Source organism: Scyliorhinus canicula, chromosome 9 (genome assembly GCF_902713615.1).
Source record: "Scyliorhinus canicula chromosome 9, sScyCan1.1, whole genome shotgun sequence".
Taxonomy (NCBI): Eukaryota; Metazoa; Chordata; class Chondrichthyes; order Carcharhiniformes; family Scyliorhinidae; genus Scyliorhinus; species Scyliorhinus canicula.
This window is the reverse complement of record NC_052154.1, coordinates 31,853,243-31,873,369: the sequence shown is the minus strand read 5'-3', so window position 1 is coordinate 31,873,369 and position 20,127 is coordinate 31,853,243. Positions and strand designations below refer to the sequence as shown.

General features: G+C 43.3%; 1 protein-coding gene across 6 annotated transcripts in view; it reads right to left on the bottom strand.

The window, feature by feature from the left end:
- The window catches only part of piezo1 (piezo-type mechanosensitive ion channel component 1), a 359,497-nt gene that overhangs the window by 155,639 nt on the left and 183,731 nt on the right, over window positions 1–20,127 (bottom strand). For 3 of the 6 annotated variants that reach the window (XM_038806434.1, XM_038806438.1, XM_038806436.1), the window contains exons 8-10: window positions 4,674–4,842; window positions 966–1,058; window positions 7–103 (exon numbers count right to left, since the gene is read on the bottom strand). In XM_038806434.1, the coding sequence (XP_038662362.1) occupies window positions 7–103; window positions 966–1,058; window positions 4,674–4,842 (359 nt within the window). Of the gene's footprint in view, window positions 1–6; window positions 104–965; window positions 1,059–1,657; window positions 1,834–4,673; window positions 4,843–20,127 lie in introns of those variants that run through there. The other 3 variants (XM_038806437.1, XM_038806440.1, XM_038806439.1) reach the window with 3 other exon arrangements.

Genomic DNA, 20,127 nt, shown 5'->3' with positions numbered 1-20,127 from the left:
ACTTACACGATTCAGCTGCATCTGGTCGGGCTGATCCACTAATTATATGTAATGTGCAATTGTCTCCTTCATCTTGTTCGCCATTGACAGGTTGCAGCATTGGCTAAAAAAAACACCATAAAATGTAGGAGGTTGATAATCAGTGAAGTCTCGTAGCATTGTACTGCAGCATTCCAGAGTAAGCACACAACATAGCATTAACTAGCAAGATCTACACCAGTGACCATGTTTTACACATATGGTGATCTGTGTGAGTCATGGAGTCAGAGGAGGTGCCAAGTACAGACGTGTCATAACTACCCTCGGTGAGGGAAAAAAATAAAATTACGTAAATCCGAGATATAAACAGAAGGCGTTGGAAATGTGGAGAAAGAAACAGGATTAACGTTTCAGATCAGTGGATTTTCATCCGCATCTGCAGTGGTTTGATTTTGCAAAAAAGCCAGAGGATGTTCCCAGCCACCTTCAAGTCACCAAAATTGGCACCAGTAGATGCCTGGAAGCAAAGTGTTTGTCCACATTTAAACTGTGAATAGCATTGAGGGAATTTCAAAACTCAACTCTCAAAAAATATTATCGATGCTTCTTACTCATTTGGTCACAATAGATTTTTCTACTTTTTGTTAAATATACAAGCATCGGGCTTTCACTGGGCATGACCATGGCCAATGCATCAACCCTGGATCTTGCTTTCGGCTAAGGTTTCAAAAATCCCAACTTTTTCCTCATTTTACAGAAATTAATTTATTGGGCCTCCTCAGAATACAATGATTGAGCACGGAGTACAGTCCAGAAACTGGTCAGGAAAAACAAAACACCAGAAAATCCTAGTATCGAACTTTCACCTTCTTGGAGTGGCCTTCAACATCTGATGGTGGCCAGTAGATGGCACTCTAAGCAACCTAACCTGTGTGTGATTTATATTTGGGAATATTTGAACCGAATGTTTGCTTAGTATTACTCACTTTAGCTTCATCTTCCAATTCATCCTGCTTCGCTGACCAAGGCTCCAGATCTGTCAGTTCAACTTCTTCCCCATTTTTTAGTGCTCCATCCTTCTGGCAAGATGAAAATGTACATATAATATGATTGTCACCATATTATTTATCAAACCTAAGACTGAAAGTTGAATGTAGAAGGGAGAGTTAATATGCAGCAAATGCCTCCATTTTCGTTCACTGGAGAGCTGATTTTAATTGACTGGTACAGTGTAGGCAAACGATTATGGTGTTGGGGCATGCAGAAAGTTTGTGGGAAGCCATATTACATTGGTGAGCCACTGTTTCCACCCTCCTTTATTCCTGGTCTGAATTTAGGCACATAAAGGATGACCTCCAGAGGGGAATGGGGGGCTAATTTAAATGACAATATTGTGACTGCAGTGGAGTTGCCGCTTTCACTGTTGCCGCAACAACAGGCATCGGTCCTTCCAACGTTTCCTGAAATTCCACTCTTTCTGCTCAGATTGGAGATTCAAGGTAACATTTGAACTGTAAGGAATGTTTCTCCTTAATTGAGTTTATTTTCCTCAGCCCCACCATCCCCCACACAAGATCGCCCAGTCCGCAGATGAAATTGTGGAGCAGTTATCAAAAGGCCACGGGGGATGACTGCCAGAAGTCAGCAAGTAAAACGACTTGAAATGAGCATTACTGACCTTCCATTTAGTTATCCTTCCCACCCTGCCTTCTTCACTTGCTAAAAACCTATTACATTTCTAACTTTTCCCTGTTCTGATGCAAGACCACAGTCCTGACACGTTAACTGTTTCCCTCTGCACAGGTGTTCGCCGGACGTGTGCGGAGCATTTCCAGCATTTTCTGTTTTTATTTCGGATTCCCAGCACTTGGCTTCTGTTTAAGTGGGCAAACGTGCATCTGTAACCCTCTAACTGATCTTTGGCAACGCTTAGAAATTTAAAAAAATCAATTTGAACTTTGTTTGACCCAGGATTCGACTGAATGAAAGACAGACAAAATGGAACATAAAGAACACAACAGCAGCGACACTCCCATTTTCTGTGGGTGTCCAGCAATTACATGATGAATGCTTTGCGGTCCTTGTCAGACATTCTTTCACCCTTTCCCCTTCGAGTAGGAATGCATTTCCCAGCATCACAGGATGATGAGCAAAAAAAGGCTCTTTTTATTTTTTTTGAGAACAATAAGATTGTTGATCTGAAGGGCCATTTTTTTGTTACTGGAATATCTTCTCATGAATCTTGTGAGTTTAATCCTGTTTACTGGTTACGGAGAGCAGGGTGTGGGCGGCAGTTCAAGGGAGAACCTTTTTGGTTATTTTGCGTCTATCTTTGCCCTGTCGCTGCTGTGTGTTCTAAAAACGCCCACTACTACTTCTGCAGGCAAAAATCTTCACAAGAATATAACAGACTGATATACACGCAAACAAACAAAGTCTGCTTCTTCAGGGTGTGGTACAGCGATATAAAGAGACCATTAAAAAAGCATGTTGCATCAAGACCACAGATCCCATTCATGCGAGAGGAAAATTAATTAGAGACGGTTGAGACATTCCACTGTCATTAATCACTAGAAGCAAAGTGGTTATGGCCCCAATACATTGCAGCACAGGAGGCAGAAATATTGAAGTCAATGAGTGTTCATTCCAGAGGAACATGATCAGTCTCAGAAGGTGGTTTACTCTGGGTTCTTGGAGCACAGCCGGTGATGAAATAAAAATAGAAAATAAAAATTTGCTTATCGTGCTGCCGAGGACTTGCTTCCTCATCACTGACCTGCAACTTTTCCTCAGTAATAAAACAATGAAACAGGTACTCAAGCCTAGCACTTGTCAACCGTTGCTGACAGCAATGAAGCATTCTTTTTCAGTCTTACATGGAGTTTGGCCATCACTGGCAAGGCTGACATTTATTGCCCATCCTTAATTGCCCATGAAAACATAATAGTGAACCTTCCTGAACCGCTGCAGGCCACGTGGTGTTGGCACAGCCGCAGTGTCATTAGGAAGGGAGTTCCAGGATTCTGACCCAGTGGCAGTGAAGGAACGGAGCTATGTTTCCAAGTCAGGATAGTGTGATAACTGAAGCGGGACTTGCAGCCGCTGGTGTTCCTATGCTGTTGTCCTTCTTGATGGTAAAGCCGTGGCTTTGGAAGGAACTGTTGAGGGAACGTTTGCGAATTGCTGCAGTGCATCTTGTATACAACACACTGCTGCCAATGTGCGTCAGTGGTGGAGGCAGTGAATATATGACGGTGGATGGGATATTGATCAAGCTAGCAATCAAGCTGGATAGTGTCAAGCTTTTCAAGTCTTACTGGAGCTGCACTCATTCAGGTAAGTGGAGAATATTCCATCCCACTCCTGACTTGTGCCTCGTGGATGTTGGACAGGTTTTGGGGAGTCAGGAGATGAATTACTCGCTGCAGAATTTGCAGCTTCTGACCTGCTCATATGGTCACAGTATTTATATAGCTGGTCCAGTTCAGTGTCTGGAAAATGGTAACCCCCAGGATATTGATAGTGGGGGATTCATGCGATGGTAATGCCATCGAGGTGATGGTTAGATTCTCTGCTGTTCGAGGGCAGCACGGTGGCACAGTGGTTAGCATTGCTGCCTACGGCGTTGAGGACCCGGGTTCGAATCCCGGCCCTGGGTCACTGTCCGTGTGGAGTTTGCACATTCTCCCCGTGTCTGCGTGGGTTTCACCCCACAACCCAAAGGATGTGCAGGATAGGTGGATTGGCCACACTAAGTTGCCCCTTAATTGGAAAAAAATAATTTGGTACTCTAAATTTTAAAAAAAGATTCTCTGCTGTTCGAAATGATCATTGTCTGGCACTTGTGTGGTGCAAATGTTACTTGCCATTTGTCAGCCCAAGCCTGGATATTATCCAGGTCTTGCAATATATGTTCACTGACTGCTTCAGTATCTAAGGAGTTGCAAATGGTGCTGAAAATGTTGCAACTATCAGTGAACATCCCTGCTTCTGATCTAATGCTGGAAGGAAGGTACTGATGAAGCAGCTGAAGCAGCAGCCCAGGACCCTCCTGCAGTCCGGAGACTGAATTATCATCTTCCTTTGTGCTTGGTATGACAACAACCAGTGGAGAGCTTGCCACCCGATTCTCATTTCCTTCAATTTTGTCAGGGCTCCTAGATACTACACGCGGTCAAATGCTGTCTTGCTGTTAAAGGCAGTCACTCTCACTTCCCTTCTTGGCTTGAGGTTTATTCTCCATGTTTGGACCATGGCTATAATGAGGCCTGACGGAACCAATGCTGAGCATCAGTGAGCAGGATATTGTTCTGTAATTGCTGCTTCATAGCAACTGCCGATCATACTTCCCATCGCTTTGCTGATGAGGGGTGGTCCTCCCAATATCAGTGTGGCAAAAGTATGGCTGTTACTGACCACTGGTTGTACAACTGGCATAAAATCTGTGTATCAAAATGCCATTTCAGGAATGTCAGCTACATTACTCTGCTGCCCAGTCAGCATAACCTAATATCACCCAGAAAGCTGAAGTTACCTGTAAGCCACCACTCCCCCACCACTGCAACACGACCACTCCCCACTATCGCAAAGTACCCTGCTAACTCAGCATGGACAGGTTAAACATTCAGATTCAGCTCCTATTGCTTGACCACCAAAGGATGATGTCAGTATACCACCAATCAATTTACACTTACTGTCTCTCTAGATGCTTTTTTCTTCAGCTTCAAGAGTGATGCTATAGTGTAATAAAGTAGGAGTAGGATTGCAGGATTGGCATAGGCAGGCCATGCATGGTCCACATTGAGGACAAGCTCATGAGGATTGCTGCAGTTTGAGTGAATAATATCCTTTAGGCCAAATAATCTGAAAGCAAAAGGATATAAATTATACTGTAACATAACTGATCAGATGTTATAAATTAAACAGCTGCCAATCTAGAGATAGAATACGCCACAAATAATGTATTTGTAAAAGCTTAAAAGGCATCGCATCATAACTTGTTTTTATATGAAGTCATATAAAGTGATATTAGCAAGTATAGTCCCAGATGTCCAAAGGTCGCTTTCCCCTTTGAGACGGAGGAGCTGACTGGTGGTGATTTAACCTGAGGATCACCACACCTCAGGCGAGTGGCAAGGCTGCGAAGATGGGACCTTCATGAATAACCTCAGCGGTACGGGAATTGAACCCGTGCTGTTGACCTTGTCCTGCATCACAAACCAGCTGCCCAGCCAACTGAGCTAAATCGGTTATTAGGGATAAGAGATATTAGGGCATTTACCAAATGCTTTGTGGAGCATCCTGAAGGAGGGAAAAAAAATAAAGAGATGGAGAGGCTCAGGGAGGGAACTTCAGAGTTGAAGGCTTTGGCAGCTGAAAGTATGGGCACCAATGAATGGCAGAACATGGAAGTGCCAGCAATGCATCAAATAGCCATTCTAGAGGTAACAAAGATATGGATGAGGTTTTCAGCAGCAGATGTGCAGATACAGAGGTGAAGATAGGTGACATTACAGAGGTGGAAATAGGGATCTTTGAGGTCAGGTGGATATGTGGTTGGAAGCTCAATTCAGGGTCAAATATAACACCAAGGTCGCAAGCAGACTGGTTCAGCATAAGACTTGGCCGGGAGAGAGGTGAAGTCAGTTGTTTTGGAAAAGATTTCATGAAGAGGACCAAAGTAATGGCTTCAGTCTGCAGTAATTAGTCCTCACATGAGTATTAAATACCAGACTTTGAGAGAATGGGTAACAAACGTGGACATGTTAAATAATTATAGAAGGGAAAATTTTATACTCTGCCACTCCAAAAACAGTGCTTCAGCTGAGCGGCAGTAACTGATCATGTGACCATAGATAGAATAGAACAGTACAGCACAGAACAGGCCCTTCGGCCCTCGATGTTGTGCCGAGCAATGATAACCCTACTCAAACCCACGTATCCACCCTATACCCGTAACCCAACAACCCCCCCCCTTAACCTTACTTTTTAGGACACTACGGGCAATTTAGCATGGCCAATCCACCTAACCCGCACATCTTTGGACTGTGGGAGGAAACCGGAGCACCCGGAGGAAACCCACGCACACACGGGGAGGACGTGCAGACTCCACACAGACAGTGACCCAGCCGGGAATCGAACCTGGGACCCTGGAGCTGTGAAGCATTTATGCTAACCACCATGCTGCCGTGCTGACCAGGTTGCTTGTGAGATAAACAATACAGAAAACAAAGTCAATATAAGTTAATTATGGGAGTGGTTCTGTGATCACGCAATTTCATTTTAGATTTCGACCACGTTGATTGCAGAAGAGAAAACATCTGTCCCAAACAGAGTTCAGTTGAAATTTTGCATGATAGCTAAAAGAGTTTAAAACTCTAGTTAACCAAAGACTTCTAACAGTAAGTGGTACTTTTGATATAGCTTGGCTGAGGAGAGAGAGAGAGAGAATTTTAGATGCAAGACTCCAGAGTTAAAGAACTTTAGAACAAGGGAGCTCTGACACGAGGTGGCTGTACTTAAGACGCTAGAGGTGCCTATGTTCAATGGGGAGTCTGCAATCATAGGACAGTTAGAGGATATCTGAAGGGACCACCTTTCCCGAGATAAACAGATGGCCCAAGAAATCTCAGCCCATATATGAATCTTTGAAACAGTGCTCAGACTAACTGGTTAATCTTCCAATTTTTAATAAGTAATTGATGAAAGTGACAATAAGGGGGTGACCATGAAACACGGACTCTTATTTTGTAGCGTTTTTGTGGGTAAGCCAATGGATATTTATCCAAGTCTTTCGGAAGGGCGATCTTTGAATTATGAGACAGTAAAAATGCAGTACTTGCATATGAACTGGCTCCCGAGGTGTATCAATTCTGATTACAGACTGTCAGGAAAAAACCATTTGGAAAGGTTTTTGGCTTTAAGGGAAAGTCTGAGGCTATTACAGCTGATAAGAATGATAATCTCGGATTCGAACCCGACCCCGGGTCACTGTCTGTGTGGAGTTTGCACATTCTCTCAGTCTGCGTGGGTCTCACCCACACAACCCAAAAAGATGGGCAGGGTAGGTGAATTAGCCACTTTAAATTGCCCCTTAATTGGAAAAAAAAATTGGATATTCCAAGTGTATAAAAAAAAATTTTAAAATTAGAATGATAATCTCAAAGATAATAGAAATGTGAAGAAATCTGTATGTTTTTATTGTGGTAAATCAGGGCATTTGATGACTCATTAAGAGACCCATATTTGGATTTCCTTTTCACTAATCATTAAAACAATATATACTTCCAGTTTGCCTCATAAAATGGAACTATTTGAAATCATCAGGGGATACTCAATGCACAGTAAGTAATAAAGGGCGGCATGTGAAGTTCATACATCAGGACCCTGTTCCTGGACCAGTTTACAATCGAGGAGAGATCATTAGAAGCAGAAGAATTGCTGAATGAAAATAACAATCTGGTTGGTCTTTAGCATCCCAGTAGTAGCATGATACAATGATAATAGAGATCTTTCTAAATACACCAATCAATCAGCATCAATTCATCCACAACTGTCCTTGGCACAAGGCGAGGAAAGTCCCAGTGGTGGAAAGCTTCAAGAATTATTGAGCCAAAGATACCTGCTCCTCCCCAACCAGGCGACACATTATTTGAAATTAGTAGCCTATTGTAAATACATGTTACTTCTATTGTTTACTTATCCATTTACAGATTAATAACTGATTTTGATGGTTTTAGCCTAAATCGTGGTCCAGTGAAAAGCCTATTCTGCTGCTTCCTAATGTCAAGCAAGCTGATAAGAGGACACAATGATTAAAGCAGTATGTTAAATGCACTGAAGCCGGTTCCTCATTAAACCCAATCTCATGACAAATTACCTAAACATGGTTAAGGAACAGTCCAATCCAGGTCGCAGGGAGTGAGGACTCGCCTGTATAAGCATTTTATGAATTAGATGTGCCTCAATTAAGGCTTTGCAGTACTGTATGCAACTGGAAATCTTTCAAAGGAAGCCCCCGTCCAGCACATTACAAGAGGATGAAAGTGTAAACCTACTGAAAAGTAATTTACATTTTCCCAGAAAGGAATAGCCATTTTACAGATATCATAATATATTATTTTCCAATTACTGTTGACCATAATTCAAAAACATCCCATAATATTTAATTGCATAATGTGCATCAGTTATGGAGAATGTACTAGCCATGAATATTTGTGTAACATCAACAGCCAACACACAAAAATGAAGCTAAAATGGTGTAAACCTCCCCTTATATGACATATAAAAAAACTCAACTATATAATACATAAGACTATGAGGCAACAATGGACACAAGGAAATTAAATCAAGACTGTAATCTCTGTCATGAAATACATAACAATTATAAATTGTTCAAGATTCACTTATGTTCTGAATGCTTTTGATACTTTGCTGTCTTATCACTTTCACCATTTAGCCATTTTTCGGTCTGAACTTGTTCAGAAGATAAAGGCAAACAAAGATTTTGTGGACCTGGAATCCAAATATTTTCACAGGAAGGTAATGATGTAGTGGTAATGTCATTAGATTATCAGGAGGACCATGCAAATGTTTCAGGTTCAAATCCCACCCTGGCAGCTGGTGGAATTTAAATTTAATTAACAAATCTGGAATATAAGATTAGTCTCCGTAATGGTGACCATGACAACTATCATCAATGGTCGTAAAAACCCATCAGGCTCACTAATGTCCTTTAGGGAAGGAAATCTGCCGTCCTCACTTGATTTAAACTACAGGTAACTCCTGACACAGCAATATGGTCGACTCTTAAGTGCCCTCTGAAATGTTCAGTTCAAGGGCAATTAAGGGTGGGCGCCAAATGCTGGCTTTTCCAGAAGCATCCATATCCCATGAAAGAAGGAAAAGATATCGGCGATTATTTTGAGAATGAGGCACTAGATGGCACTATTGAAAAGCATACATTCCCATTTGAAAGTGAGACTATTAGGTTTTGAGCACAAGCATCCATTTCAAACATAGATAAATAGGCAGTATCTGGGGCTGTTTAGCACAGGGCTAAATCGCTGGCTTTGAAAGCTGACCAAGCAGGCCAGCAGCACGGTTCGATTCCCGTAATAGCCTTCCCGAACAGGTGCCGGAATGTGGCGACTAGGGGCTTTTCACAGTAACTTCATTGAAGCCTACTTGTGACAATAAGCGATTTTCATTTCATTCATTTCATTTCAGTATGTACAATTTAACATATAAAGCAAATGTGTGCTAGCTCAGATGTGCCCTTCCTCCAAGCCACACACCATCCTGATTTGGAAATATATCATTCCTTCACTGTCACTGAGTCAAAATCCTGAACTTCCTCCCCAACAGTACTGTGGGTGTATCTACACCACATAGACCTGAGTGGTTCAGGAAAGCAGCTCACCACCACCTTCTGAAGGACAATTAGGGATGAGCAATAAAGGCTGGCCTAGTCAGCGACACTCACACCCGTGAAAGTAATTGCTCATGTATATCTAATGCATTGAATGAAGTTGTTTCTTCACAAACTGGTGGCAGCGACAAACTAACATTTACAAATACCGAATCTGAAAATGGCTGTTCAAATCAACAAGATAGATATAAATGGGTGCCCTCAAGGTGCTAACGGATATTGTGCACTTCTCAATAAGCTCATTCCTATGTGGCAATAGAAAAATCAAAACCAAACTAGGTGACATTCGGAAATCTAATGCGGTTACTGACAGGAGCTAATGAATCAGCATTTGTGGAAAGATGGTTAGTGAGCTCTCTTTCCATATGGAACTGGTAAAATGCTCTCTCGGCAGGTCCAAAGCAGCAATTTGCAGCCAACAAGACAAAACAGGTGCTCTGTTGCCAGGATCTGTCCATACCACTCCATAACCAGGCCTGAGAGGTGCTTATGAGCAGCCAAGAGTGACTCATTCTTTAATTATGTCTCTCCCTGCATGGAAACACTTCACCTCAACTAGATGCCAACTGCCCAGCTGAAACTAAAGATTTCCATCTGAGGAACTGTGGATACAAAAAGCAAGTACTATTTCTTCACAGGAATGCACTAAATGACACAGATTCAAACAATCTGGGTGGCACACTGGTTAGCACTACTACCTCACAGCACCAGGCACCTGGGTGCAATTCCAACCTTGGGTGACTGCCTGCATGAAGTTTGCACGTTCTCCCTGTATCTGTGGGTTTCCTCTGGGTGCTCTGGTTCCTCTCAGAGTTCAAGGATGTGCAGGTTAGGTGGATTGGCCATGCTAAATTGCCCCTTAGTGTCCAAAGGTTCGGGGGGCTGCGACAGGGGAGGGGGGGGGGGGGGGAGGGGTCGCCTGGGCAGAGTGCTCTTTCAGAGGGTCGGCGCAGACTCGACAGACCACATGGCCTTCTGCACTGTAGGGATTCAAGGATTCTATGAATCCAGATTTAACTTCTGTTGTAGGATGTTAACTGATTTTAGGTGGTCAGCTGTTGAGATGCTACAATTGGACTCGAAGCTTCTGTGCTGAGGAATATTGAGAATTTTGCAGCCTGAGGGGGCTGGCAGGGCAGCATTAAACTAGAACTTCCCAAGATATCACCAGACATCCAGCCGGATTCACCCGCTACTACCCGCTGTGGGCACGTTCCTAACCCTGGATTACCTCCTTGTCGATCTCGGATTAACCCATCTCAAATGGAGTGGGATCACTCCACTGTTCAGGGAACACAGATCACTCGCGACATGGAAATGAGGTCTGGGTTGCTAAACTGTTCATGCTTCCTGTTGCAATGAATGGATTGTTGTTCCATCCACTGCCGGCTCGATCTCTGCCTACATTTTAAATCTCCCTGTGCCTCTTCACACCCCTTTCCATTCTCAATTACTACTCTAACCACATATCCTCTTTCTCAGAATCCTCTTCCCCGACTGGTTTCTCTTTCTCCTCAGTTGGTTGTTGTATTAACATCTGGTGGCTGATACACACTGCTGCCACGGTGCATCAGTATTGGAGGGAGTGAGTGTTTAAGGTGGTGGATGGGGTGCTGATCAAGTAGACTGCTTTATCTTGGGTAATGTTGAGTTTCTGGAGTGTTGGTGGACTTGCTATTATCTCGGCCAGTAGCGAGCATACTATCACACTCTTCCCTCATTAGGGAGTCAAGAGCTGAGTTAATCACCTCAGAATTCTCTGACCATTTTTTAATATTTGCTCATGGGATGTGGGCCTCACTGGCTGGACCAGCATTTATGACCCATCCCTGAGGGCATTTAAGAGTCAACCACATTGCTGTGAGTCTACAGTCACATGTAGGCCAACCAGGTTTCCTTCTGTAAAGTACATTAGTGGATCTGATGCGATTTTACAACAACTGGCAATGGTTTCATGGTCGTCATTAGAGTTTTAATTCCAGATTTTTATTGAATTTAAATTCCACCAACTACCCCCAGAGCATTACCATGCATCTCTGGATTAATATTCCAGTGGCAATACCACTGCTTCTGTAGTCACAGTATTTATATGGCTCAAACAATTTATAGGGGATTCACCAATGGTAATGGCATTGAATACTAACGGAGATGGTTAGATTCTCTCTTAATGGAGATGATCATTGCCTGGCACTATGGCACTTGGCTCAGTCTTGTTGCATGTGGGCACAGACTGCTTCAGTATGTGAAGAATTGGGAATAGTGCTGAACATTGTACATTAATCAGTGGAAATCCTCACATTGATGAAGCAGCTAATGATTGTTGGGCCTTGAGGAACTCCTGCAGAGGTGACGGAACTTCAACCACCACAAATATCTTCCTTTGTGCCAGGTATGACTCCAGCCAATAGGGAGCTTTCTGCTTGACTCCCATGACTTAAATTTTGTTTGGCCTTAATACCACACTCGGTCAAGTATTGCTTTGAGTAGTCAACCCCCTGCTCGCCTCTGTAATTCAGCCCTTTTGTCCTTGTTTGAAACAATGCTAGAATGGAGTCTGGAGTCAGGAGATCCTGAGGACACCCAAACCCAGCATCTGAAGCAGGTCATTGTTGAAGATGTCCCACCTGATGGCACCATATTTGCTATCTCGTGGCTGAGTATGTGACTGAATATTCTTTCTGGTCAACAGACAATTTTCCACATTTCTGGGAAGATGCCCGTGTTGCAGCTACAAAAGAACAATTTAGCTCAGGGTTTTTTAAAGTGCGGATCATGACCCGTGGGTGGGTCGCGGGCAGGTGTCTGGCGGGTTGTGCCGTTCCCGTGGTGGTCCTGATCTCAGGGGAAGCGCCCAACCTGTTGCCACTTCCAAGGCCTCTGCAATGCGGTAAATGTGAACTGCGGTAAAGTCCCGAAGGACTAGTAACTTGGAGAATGTTATTGTTGAATAGCACCCATTCACTTTCGATGAAGGTATGGTACTGAGCTGATATAGAGTCGGAGGCTTAGGTTAAAGAGAGCAGCCCCTTCCATCACTGCTCACCATGTTGGCACAGAAACGCCGTGGCGTTGTCCCTCGTTTACAGCGTGTCATTGGGTCTCTGCTTGCACCGCACCAAGTTGCTGCGAGGCTTTTATCCTGTTGCTATGCACCTCGTCATTATTATTGTGTCAACTGAGCACCAACAGAATGATGGAAGCAAGCGGAAAGCAGCAAACACTAAACAAGAAATAACTGCTCACAGGGGCAACATCGGCTATTTGTTTTCTGTATTCCCAGCCGGGGCAGCCAGAGAAAGAGCAGAGTTTGTGAAAAGCCAAGCGGCGACACATTGGCTGATGCTTTAACAGTAACTAAAGTTACAACAATGTCAGTTCTAATAAAGCCTTTAAAGATAGACGAGTGGGGCAGCACGGTGGCACAATGGTTAGCATTGCTGCCTACGGCGCTGAGGACCCGGGTTCGAATCTCGGCCCTGGGTCACTGTCCGTGTGGAGTTTGCACGTTCTCCCCGTGTCTGCATGGGTTTCATCCCCACAACCCAAAGACATGCAGGTTAGGTGGATTGGCCATGCTAAATTGCCCCTTAATTGGAAAAAATAATTGGCTACTCTAAATTTTTTTTAAAAGATAGACAAGCAGAATTAGTACAATAAAACTAGTTTTGAAGTAAGCATGACGGAACAACTATTGTCTACTCGTGTTGAATTTGATGCGGCTCAATCACTCAGCTTTTGTGACAATGGAAACTGGTACTATTGAGTATGAACTCCTTCTGAAGTGCTTGGCATTGTGTGTCCAAAAGCAACGTCTGAGCGAGATGCTTGATGTACGTGTCATTATGCAAACTAGATTCAAAGTATTGGATGGTGGAGCTTACAGCCTGTTCATCAGTGGTTTTAGTGAGACCGATCTTTGGAGAGAGGCTGTGATGCTTTTAGATTCAATTTTTAAAATGATAACCCATCACCAAGGAATTACGGAGACATCATTATTTCTGCACTCTGGCGTAAAGAAGTAGAAACTGCTTGGAGATAATTGAAAGATATGCAAGTCATAAATTTAAAAGCCAAATAAGGATATCTTACTAATATTTATTGATTGTGGCAAGTGATTTTGTAATGATCAATATGAAAATAAGATGTATATCCTTTCTTACCTGAGAGACAATCAGATTTATCCTGGGGAACATTTAATGCACAGCATTCATTCAAGATTTGAGATGTAAATATTTAGTTACAAGCCCTTTTTTAAAGTTAGTTTGAAGTTTGTTGCTAATTTCAGTATGTATTTGAATGTTGGATTAGGTGCAATAAAAACAAAGGGCGGCACAGAGGCACAGTGGTTAGCACTGCTGGCTCACAGCGCCAGGGACCCGGGTTCAATTCTGAGCTTGGGTGACTGTGTGGAGTTTGCACGTTCTCCCCGTGTCTGCATGGGTCTCCTCCGGGTGCTCCGGTTTCCTCCCACAGCCCAAAGACGCGCAGGTGAGGTGGATTGCTCATGCTAAAATTCCCCTGCGGTGTCCAACGGTTAGGTGGGATTCTGGGGATAAGGTGTGGGAGTGGGCCTAGGTAGGCTGCTGTTTCAGAGATTCAATGCAGAGTCGATGGGCTGAATGGCCTCCTTCTGCGCTGTAGGGATTCTATGATTCAATGACCAGTCGCTAAAAGTTTTTACATCAAGAATGACAGCCACTGCTGCCTTTTACAGTGAAAAGAAATGAGGCTGTGTGGAGTCTTCCAGCCAGAAGCTGCAACAGAGAGCAATTCACATGCTCTGCATGTATACGTGACATCAAGCACTCTCCAAGTACGTGCTTTTGGCGCCAAATCACAGAGCAGTATTGATTCCATTTTCCAGCTGCTGGCAAGCAAGGCAAGTGAACTGTGAAAGTGAATGGTTTTCTTAAAAGTAAGAAATGGCCAGAGACTCAACAGGCAGTTTATCTACTGGCCAAGATCTCACAACAGATTATGCTGGAGAGAGCTGCGCAGAAGAGTCCAGGGCAGGACAGAGCAGTGCTCGTGTTAGCTCAGTACGGAGCTATAGCGCCTCAGGTTCACATCCTGCAAATGAAAAACTTAACTAGGGAACAAAGCAGTGTAAAGATGATTTCTTGAGGTATGGTTTTGTCAAAAATGCCAATGCAAATAAGGATGCAACGTCCATGTGTGTTATATGCACGTAAGTTATGGCAAATGAGAGGGGAAGTTACAGATTTTGAAAGAGAAGTGGTGGGTGAAAAATTCCTTTTGAGGTTGAGACCCCAGAGTCAGTTATTAACTTGCAGCTGACTCCAAATACTCCTACCTTCTATGTATCTATGTAACCTCACTATTTAAGAGAGGGAGGGAGAAAACAGGGAAATACAGACCTGTTAGCCTGACATCAGTAGTAGGAAAAATGCTGGAATTTATTATAAAGGATGTGATAACTGGATACGTAGAAAATAATGTTCGGGCTGGGCAGAGTCCAAGGGTAGCCATGTTTGACAAACCTGTTAAGAGCATTTTGAGGATGAACGTCCAGAGTAGAAAAGGGGAACCAGTGAATGTGGTGTATTTAGATTTTCAGGAGGCTTTAGATAAGGTCTCACAAGGTTAGTAAACAGAATTAGAGCACGAGATGGGCGGTAATACACTGGCACGGATTGAGAATTGGTTAAAGGACAGGGAAAACAGGGAACAAAAATGCAGAGCATTTCTTAAATGGTGAGACACTATGAAGTGTTGCTGTCCAAAGGCACTTGGGTGCCCTTGTTTATGAATCAATGACCGCTAACATGCAACAGGTATTGGTCAACTCCTAGATTTCCCTTTGGCTGTAGTCACCAGCGTATCCTCTGGGGAAGGGTAGAATCACATTCAGCAACGTCTGGATTTCCCTGTTCTACACATGCAGACTCCAGAAGCTGTGACATTTTCAATGAAGTAATGAAGGTGAATGCTAACAGTTTCAGTCATTACCATTGCAAACAATTAGGAAGGCATATGGTCTGTTGGCCCTTATTGCAAGCAGATTTGAGTACGGGAGTAAGCTGTCTTGCCACAATTTATACAGCCTTGGTGAGACCATTCCTGGAGTATTATGTACAGTTTTGGTCTGCTTACCTCAGGAAGGACATACTTTCCATAGATTTACCAGACTGAACCCTGGGATGATGGTCTAGAGTTTCAAAGAATGAGTGGTGATCTCATTGAAACTTACAAAGTTCTTACAGGGTTTGGCAGGGTAGATGCAGGAAAGATATTTACCCTGACTAGGGGTTCTAGAACCAGGGACACCGTCTCTGAATAAGGGGCAGGCCATTTAGGACTGAAATAAGGAGGAATTTCTTCACTCAGTGGGTGGTGAATCTTTGGAATTCTCTACCCCAGAGAGCTGTGGAGGCTGAGCTAGCCAATATATTCGACGGAGATTGATAGATTTCAACACATTAAAGATGTCAAGGTACATAGGGATAGTGCAGGAAAATGGCATGAGGTAGAAGATCAGCCATGATTTATATTTGAATGGTGGTGCTGGCTCATGGGGCTGAATGATCTACTCCTGTTCCTATTTCCGATCTTCCTCTAAGAATGGAAGTTATCAACTCCTATATTTCCCATTGGCTGCAGTCACCAGCGCACCCTCTGGAAAAGCGTACATTCATATTCAGCAACTTCTGAATTTCCCTGTTCTACACGTGCGGCAGTTTCAGTGGAGCAATGAAGGTTAATGCTAACAGTTTCACTGTCATTATCATTGCAAAATCCAGGCCAGTGCTAACTGGAGAGAAAATGGTCTGGGGAAAAACAAGCCTGGCAAGTGGCAAGAATTCATTCGAAGGCCAAAGTTCAAATGGCTCACTTCAGTGTAGCACCATGAACGTACTGAAATGTTGCACATGTCAGTAGTAAGATGCTTTAGGTGTCAAATTTCTGCTGGAGTACGAGCTTCTTTCGCAGATAGTTCACATTCCAATGGCAGCTTAAAAATGTCATTTACATGCGATGTACTTCGATGAATGAGTTTCAGCCAGTTGGCTCTGTATTTCGACAGCATTCCCTCTCAATGAAGAAAGGTTAGAAAATCCACAATAAACCTGTATTTGTACTATTGCACAATACCAAAACTAGTGAAAATATCAAGGATAGAATTGTTCAAGGAAAGACAATAATATTTCCATCATGTAGGTGATGGAAATAGTTCAATTGTATGCACCTGTTGAAATTTCAGATCGATTAAAAATGTGTTGTTTTTCTAGAAAACACTTCCCAATTGATTTACCCCTCAATTGCAAATGAACTCAGGAAAAATATTTTACATATTTTCTGCTCTTGCTACCTTCCAAAGTGGTGCTTCCAACATGTTTCCCCTTTTCCTCAAAGATTTCACCTCCCCAATTGAGGTTTACAGGGCTCTCAACCACGTCCAGCCATTTCCTGCACTTCTGCCCTCATCCCTTCTTCCCCCTCTCTGAGTCATAATAGGGTTCCCCATGTCCTCACCTTCCACCCCACTAACCTCTATATTCAAAGGGTTATCCTCTGACATTTCTGCCAACTTCAGCATGATGCTACTCCTCTATCCTCTCCACTTCTCATCACCCAACACCTCATCAGCTTCCAATGGCACCTTCCCATGCAGTCTGAGCAGAGCCAACACTTGTCCCTTTACCTCCTGCCTCATCACTGCCCAAGGTTCCAAACACTCCTTCCAGGTGAGGCAGAGATTAACATGCAATTTTTTCAAGTTGGTCTACTGTATTCCCTGCTCACAATAAGGTCTTCTCAGCACTGAGGAGGCCAAATGCTGACGGCAAGCATGATGCTGACCTTCCTGTCGCTTGCCATTTCAATTCGCCATCTTGCTCTCATGCTCACATTTCTGTCCTTGGCCTACTACAATGTTCCAGTGAAATCCACCACAACCTGGAGGAACAGGAGCTCACCTTCTGGTTCGGCACTTCGCAGCCTTCTGGACTCAACATTGAGTTTAACAACTTCAGACTATGAACTCTGTCCTCCATTTTGATTTATCCCCCCCCCCCCCCACTGTTCCCAAGTTCCAGCCTGCATCTTCTCATATTTTTTCTTTCAGACAGTGCTGACCTTTATTTTTACTCTGCACCAAAGCTTTCGTCTTTAAACCTATCATCACCACTCCCTTTTCCTTGCATTCCATTGTATTGTTTAAATTGTCGTTTAATCTCTCCTGCCCTCTAACCAATCCCTGACCTTCAATTTTGCTTCACCCGCCCCTCCCCCCTTTGTCAACAGTATAAAACCCATCACGTTTCTACCTCTCTCCAGTTCTGAAGAAGAGTCATATTGGACTCGAAACATTAGCCCTGCTCTCTCCACAGATGCTGCCACACCCGCTGAGTTTTTCCAGCATTTTCTGTTTTTATTTCAGATTTCCAGTGTCCGCAATCAGCTTCTAAAATGTTTTACACGTTAGAATTTAAAGCAGATGAAATGGTAACAAGTCAAAGTTGCACTGTCGTACGACTCTGTTAATTTTGAACCTATGGCTTTTTGACAGAATTTGCTAGGATGGCAACACCTGCTACCTCATGTATTCAGTTCCCCGGTAAGTCATCCAGCTCCTTTGCCCCTTTTGGTGCCCCACATTCACATTTATCACCCTACTTTCCCCTTCAGTCATTCTAGCACGTTGGTCTCCATGACTGTCAACACTATCACGTATTTATGGATTCAGCACCTGTGTTTCTATTAGCAGTGGCTAGTCATGAGAACTTTGTCATGCTGCATTCACATGTTTAACCGGAGACACCATTACTGCTGTACAAATTGCTACTGGCAAAACTGTCCTTGTGCTCCAAAAGTTGTTTTAAAACTTAGCAATTTTCAAGATGTTACCTCAGCTAAACTAGTTCAATCACCTTTGGTTCAGTCCCACAAATCAGATCTGAAGTTAACTTTACTGCCATGTGCTCTTTCACTATCTAGGCAGAAAATCACCAAGGTGCAGCATGGTGGCACAGTGGTTAGCACTGTGGCCTCACGGCGCCGAGGTCCAAGGTTCGATTCTGGCTCTGGATCACTGTCCGTGTGGAGTTTGCACATTCTTCCCGTGTTTGCATGGGTTTCGTCCCCAAAACCCAAAGATGTGCAGGGTAGGTGGATTGGCCATGCTGAATTACCCCTTAATTGGAAAAAAATAAATTGGGTACTCAAAATGCATTTAAAAAAAAGAAAATCTCCCCTCCCCTCCCACCGCTCCCAGCAATGACATGCTATGGAACACTATTTATTGAGCTGTTAGACTTCAGGAAATTACAGTCAAGCACCTAGTTAACTACCTGAGTATTTGTTTGCTAATTATGTCTCAATCTGGGGCTGCATGTTGGCACAGTGGTTACCACTGCTGCCTCATGGCGCTGAGTTCCCAGATCCCAGCCCTGGGTCACTGTCCATGTGGAGTTTGCACATTCTCCCCGTGTTTGCGTGGGTTTTGCCCCCACAACCCAAAGATGTGCAGGGAAAGTGGATTTGCCACGCTAAATTGCCCCTTAATTGGAAAAAATGAATTGGGTACTCTTAAATTTATTTTTAAAAATTATGTGTCAATCAAATGCACATCACATGGTAAGTGCAGTAAAGTGAAGTGGAAAATCTCGAACCAGTTTCTGCCGAATCACACTGTCTAATCCTGTTACATAAAACAAAATTCTACAAAAAATTTTGGAGCTCTGAAAGCAAAACAGAACATGCTGGAAACACTTGGCAGTTAACAATACAGGTCAATGACCCATTGGAAATGAATGGTCAAAGTTCATGAAACAGTAACCCAACCTTCCTCCCTTCACAGATGCTGCCTGACCCGAGTGCTGCCAACACTCTCTATTTTTATTCATCCTGTAAAATTGTCCCAAAAGCAAAATACAGAGCTGGCTGGTCAGGGTGCGTCTGCAGCCTTTCCCCCACTCCTCTACCATTTGAATGATTTACATGTTCTCTTTCCTCTTTTAATGTTGTTTCATTGCCTCAGCTCAATAATCATTTGTACATTCAACGGATTCCTGCTGTTCTTTTAAACAATTAGAACATAGTTCCTAAATGACTGGGCTGTTTGTGTTCCCATCACTTTCGCTGACATACAGAGGGGCTTGATTATTTTTCAGCTTTTAGTTCCGAAGGACATCACACCAAAAATATTACCCTCTCTTTTCTCAGCATAGATGAAAGCTGCTCTGATGTATATTTGCAGAACTATTGTTTTCATTTCAAATTTGAAGCTTGTGCAGATGGTTTTATTGATACTGGACCATATCTTCTGGTCAATGGTGAGGAGAGCGTGCTCATCACTAACTGCAATTTAATGTGCCCATTTACCATTTAACACTGCCGCTTTGGTACCTTCAAGTGTTGGCTCACAACTTCCATCGCCCTCCTCAGCGCTCACTCCCCCTCACCTTTTTATTAAGTTACAATACCTAACCTTGAACACAATGTTAATAGCATATACTTACAGTCATGAATGACTGATAGAATATCTCACAATTGTATCCTCAATAAATTGAACTAATTAAATTTTATATTCTTTCTTCATTTCTGGATAGCATCCCAAACACTGCCTCCCAATAGCTCTCCAGCTTATCACCGCCCCCGAACATGTGAGCATGATTCGCTGGCCACCGCCTGCACTTCCCAAACCCATCGTTCACCCTCTGGAAGAACCCACTCATCCTCACTCGAGTCATGTTTAC